Consider the following 5,111-nt stretch of genomic DNA (forward strand, 5'->3'; position numbering starts at 1 on the left):
GGGGGGGGGAATGAAGCCCGAAAGCCAGATTGTACTAGAAGCAAGAAAAGAAAATCAAAACGGCTTTAAACGTTAGCTATTTTGAATCAGTTCCCTTTCCTACTTGTAGATTATCCTGGTATTTTGCTACAGTGATTTGCCATGATGATGATATTTTGAAATAAATTCTACAATTTTGAGCATTGTAATTCAAGTGCTAAAATATTGCATCAATATCTGGGCAATCTGCGGTAATAATGAGGCCTAATGAGGTTGCTAGAAAGATAAAATGTTATTTATCAAAACACCTGATGGGATAATTTGACTTGCTGTGTTTTACTACTGACGATAAAAAGAATATTGATTGCAAATAAATCACCGTCTCTGAATGCTTGTAAACAATTTGTGTTTGCTCTGCCAGGATCAAAGTAAAACTTCGGAGATGAAGTGTCTGCATATCCATATTCTAAACCGCATGGGTCAGTTTTCATTCGAGAGTTTAAAGGCTTTTCTAAGAGTTACAAGTTAATGTTTCCCACCAGAATCTTAGTGTATGATTTTGAGAGGGGAGGGTTGGGGAGGAATTGGCTTGTGTGTGGAAAATCTCTTACACTATAAGTGTCTTCGTCCTGAAGTTGTGCATTTATCTCTCCAGCCTCGCCTCACGCCAACTCCTTTTAAAGGCAGATCGGGGGCCAAAGAAGAACGCTCTGCGTGCATCTGTAATATCCTCCGGGATATTTTGCAGACAAATGCAACGCTGTGCGCGGGCAGTAGTTTGTAACTGGGGAGCAGTACCTGCTTTCTCTGCCTGGTAATTTCGAATGCACAATAAACTGTTTCGCCGAGGCGAATGCGAAGTTGATGCCTTTCCATCGTTTGATTTTATTTGGTTTGCGGATAAAATAAGCATAATACCTGGCAGAGCCCAGTTTAGCCCCTCTCTTTTCCTTTCCCTGAGAGAATGGGGTGGGGGGAGACCGTTTGGGAATACCTCTGCCTGATCTAAACGTGAAGAGCCTGGAGCGAGAAGGGCCGAATTTGCCTGGGAAGACTCTTGCGCTGCTCCAAGGCGTATTCCGTCTCCCGCAGTAGCCTATTCAGGTCTGTTAGAGACGTTAACGAGATAATTGATGTGCTTTTTCCTCTCCGTTTGTCTGAATGTGTTGCAGGGCTCCCAGTACGAGCTGAAAGATAATCCGGGTGTCCACCCTGCTACCTTTGCTGCCCACACTGCCCCCGGCTATTATCCCTATGGACAGTTCCAATACGGCGACCCTGGGCGGCCCAAAAATGCAACTCGGGAAAGTACCAGCACTCTCAAGGCCTGGCTTAACGAGCACCGCAAGAACCCCTACCCCACCAAGGGCGAGAAGATCATGCTGGCCATCATCACCAAGATGACCCTCACCCAGGTCTCCACCTGGTTCGCCAATGCCCGCCGGCGGCTCAAGAAGGAGAACAAGGTGACCTGGGGCTCCAGGAGTAAAGACCAAGAAGATGCAAATCTCTTCGGGAGTGACAATGAGGGGGACCCTGAGAAGAATGAAGACGATGAGGAAATCGACCTGGAGAGCATTGATATAGATAAAATCGACGAGAACGATGGGGAGCAGAGCAACGAGGAAGAGGAGGAGAAGACCGATCTCCTGAGGCAAAGCAGTGAAGAGGAGCATTTAGAAAAGGAGAAGGATTTGGCACTGTCGGGGTCTGAAGGGCTGAAACCCAAAGACGCGCTGGCCATAGTGAAGGAGGCCTCTGACAACAGCACGCGGATCATCAGTCCCGGGGGACAGAACAATTTACAGATGCCACCTCACAGCAAACCCAAGATTTGGTCTTTGGCAGAGACAGCAACCAGTCCTGATGGGGCCCTGAAATCTTCTCCTCCACCACCCCCTACTGCCCAGGTTAACCACACTTCTCCACAGATCCAGCACCCTGCTTTTCTCCCCAGCCATGGACTCTACACATGCCAGATTGGCAAATTTCACAACTGGACAAATGGGGCTTTCCTTACTCAAAGTTCCCTGCTCAATGTGAGGTCCTTTTTGGGAGTAAATCACCACCACGCTGCTCATCACAATCACCACCTCCAGGCCCAGCAACAATCTTCTGTTTTAACAGCAACCCTGGGAGCCCTAAGCAGTGAAAAACCTTCAGAGAGGACCAGTCCCAAACACATAGGTAATGAACACACCAGGCATCCACCTCTCCCTCCACTCCCAACACACGCACATGAACTTCTCCTTGAGGAACAGTGTCAGACTCAGCCTTGGTGTAAATGATTCTTTTAATGGAGTTGCAGACAGTGTACCCTAACTTTGATTTATTTTTTTTTCTTTCTTTCTTTTCCTGGAGCATGTTGATCACACACATTAAGCCCATTTCATGTGGGCAATTACATTCTCACCCTATATGCCCATCAAGTAAAATGGTAATGCAGGAATAGTGCCATGAAGCATATTCTTTGAGTTTTGCTTTCCTTTCCTCGGTCTTCCTGACCCCCATCTCCCAGTAATTTCAATGACATTCAAAAATACGGCAAGGAAAGCTTGCATACATGCATGTTTCTTAAATATTGAAAGTAGGGGATAGTGCTGTACGCACACATACATGTGTATACCTACACACGTCTGAAAAAGAGGGTGAAAGGGAGGTGTGTTCTCTGCACACTGTACAGATTTTTACTGTTATTCTAAAATGGTTCTTCTTTTTTCTCCCCCCCCCCCCCCCCATTTTTTTCCGCTTCTGTCTCCTTTTAGAAAGAGAAAATGTACCAAGAACTGAATCCCCACCTCAGCCGCTAAAATCGCCCTTCCAGCCTGTCCGTGACAAGTGAGTTTGTTTGTTTGTTTTCACTGCAGGAATGTTACTTATGTGTAACAGAGTGTTTGAATAATAAAGACTAATTTTAACACCTAATCATCATCTTAATAATACGTACAGACAATAAGAACAACGCAGAACTTGCTGTAATCTTTTCAAAGTTAGGCTAAATTGCAATTGTACATGGCCAGCCTGTAACTTCTCTGAAACTTAACAGACCTCAAAGATCTTGTGTTAATTACACCAGTGACAATGATTTCTGTGCAGTTAACTAATACTAGGATGCTATAGCAATAGACAGGCAATTATAGGAAAGGATTCTCTCTTTTTTTTTTTTCCTGAAAGATTGTTACGTCTTTTTTTTTTTTTTTTTTTTCTCTCTTCTCCCCTTCCTCTCTCCCTCCCCCCCTGCAGCTCTTTGGCTCAGCAAGAGGGAACACCGAGAATTTTAACAGCTCTCCCTTCTGCTTGATTAAATGGTTTGGTGAAAAAATATTCCAGAGACTGGTATTAAAGACAGTTAAAAAAAAAAAAAAAAAGAAAAGAAAAAGAGAAAGAGAAAAAAAAAAAGGAAACGATATAAACGACTCCCATCAATCTCTTTTTGCAATAAGGTGGTGCAAATCCATAAAAGCGATTACACAAATCTGTAGATGGATCCCCTTCTTCATTGTACCATTCCAGATCGTGTGATTCTAACCATTCTTGGATTATTTGTTTGGTAAATGTTTCCCACGTGTTTGTGTTTTTTCTGTATATAGAGTGATTTCAGATTGTAAATAACGCGTCAGCAGAACTTGTCTAAATCATATATTTTTGTCTAATAAACTAAATGAAATTATGAGCTCTCTTCAGGTATGCATTCTGTTGGTGTAGATATTATACATATATTACAAGTCTATTCAAACATTTATAATTTGTTTATAAAAAGTCGTCGTTTTGCCTTTGGTTAACTGAAATCCAAAATACCAAATCCAAGCTTTTAACGACTCCTGCAGCTATTTTGACAAAAACAAGCTGCGAGATTCCCTTTTCATGCACGTAAATTTAAGAAGCTGAGTGAAGCTGGTTCTTAAATAGTAAAATTAAAGTTTTTTTTTCAATTGTGATGCATCAGACGTGTTCTGTAGTGTCCATTTTCGGAACATAAACAGATCTGACTTCCACTTATAAAATACATTCTTGAAAATGAGAGGGATGAGTTTTCTCTCTGCTCCCAAGTGTATAACTTTGCTGTCCAAACCGGTTCCTAAATTGGATCAAGAGCCTTAACGCTTTAGTATACACTGCGACAGAAGCCAGGGGAAAAAAAAAAAAAAAAAAGAAAAAAAAGAAAAAATATTAGATTAGGAAACAGAATTCTTTGTAACGATTTACGCTTTAAATAAACACAGAGGAAATATGACTGTAAAGGATTTTTCCCTGTGAGACTAAGAACAATCTTAGCAGGAGGAAAAAAAAAAAAAAAAAAAAAGAGGCTTCTCTTCCACTTCCCAGAAGAAAGTTCTGATATTCCGATCTGTTGGTTAAACAGAGACTGAGACTATCTATCGGTTTATAAAGGCATTAATCTTCCAAAGACGGTCCGTTAAAATGTGTAATATTTTGAGTGTTTACTTCTTTTTTCTCCTAAATGAGAACACTAAATGAGCATTGAGGTGCTAATAAGATACCAGATGGTTGCTGATGGTGGAAAATGGAAAGAAGCAGCTGGGAAAGTCATTAAGAAATAATGTGGTGACGCCCTATCCAAACTGAACCAACCTCAAACCAGAACTTGTCGGAAGCAAGATAAGATTTTCAAATAGAATATTAATAAAATTCTTGTCACAGATCAGAATATTGATCTTGATTTAGCTGCAAAATCATTGCAAGCAAAGAGGGGTCTCGGTGAACCATCTCTTAGAGATCTGTTGACAAAGTAATGGCGGTAGGCGGTAGGTGTCTACTTTTGGCGTTTTTCAGATGGATTAGAGAAACATATCAGACGAAATAGATTTTGTGCGGGGTATCTGAAGGGCTGTCTCTGAGAAGACACTCATTTTGACATCCTGCGGCTCCCAGCGTAGCATCAATTAGTTTGTTTTCTGGCTTCGGTTGGTTTTGTTTTTCCTAAATCACGGGCAGTCCCGCCTTGGTAACGGTTCCAACAAAAGAGTGTATTACAGTTTTAACCAAACCATAGTAACTTAGTTTTCAGTGAGGAGAGGGAAAACATTTTGGTGGGTTGTTTTTTTTTTTTTTAATGATAGAAAAAATAAGTGGTGGTGGTGAACAAAAAAGACTTCACGCCAGTAAAGCCA

General features: G+C 41.6%; 1 protein-coding gene across 1 annotated transcript; it reads left to right on the top strand.

Annotated features, from left to right (window-relative positions):
• Positions 1-1,112: 1,112 nt before the first annotated feature.
• IRX1 (iroquois homeobox 1) lies at positions 1,113-3,280 on the top strand. The gene is made up of 3 exons (XM_010021073.1): positions 1,113-2,166; positions 2,745-2,817; positions 3,223-3,280. Exons 1-3 carry the CDS (start codon positions 1,113-1,115, stop codon positions 3,278-3,280), a joined length of 1,185 nt encoding a protein of 394 aa, XP_010019375.1.
• The last annotated feature ends 1,831 nt before the right edge of the window (positions 3,281-5,111 follow it).

This window comes from Nestor notabilis, unplaced genomic scaffold (assembly GCF_000696875.1).
Source record: "Nestor notabilis isolate BGI_N333 unplaced genomic scaffold, ASM69687v1 scaffold23898, whole genome shotgun sequence".
Classification (NCBI taxonomy): Eukaryota; Metazoa; Chordata; class Aves; order Psittaciformes; family Psittacidae; genus Nestor; species Nestor notabilis.

What these genes read in the sequence shown, in the direction of transcription:
- IRX1 (XM_010021073.1), top strand. Translation starts at nt 1,113, where the DNA reads ATGTGCTTTTTCCTCTCCGTTTGTCTGAATGTGTTGCAGGGCTCCCAG. An exon ending in GACCAGTCCCAAACACATAG is followed by an intron (nt 2,167 to 2,744) that starts GTAATGAACACA and finishes GTCTCCTTTTAG; the next exon opens with AAAGAGAAAATGTACCAAGA. An exon ending in TTCCAGCCTGTCCGTGACAA is followed by an intron (nt 2,818 to 3,222) that starts GTGAGTTTGTTT and finishes CCCCCCCTGCAG; the next exon opens with CTCTTTGGCTCAGCAAGAGG.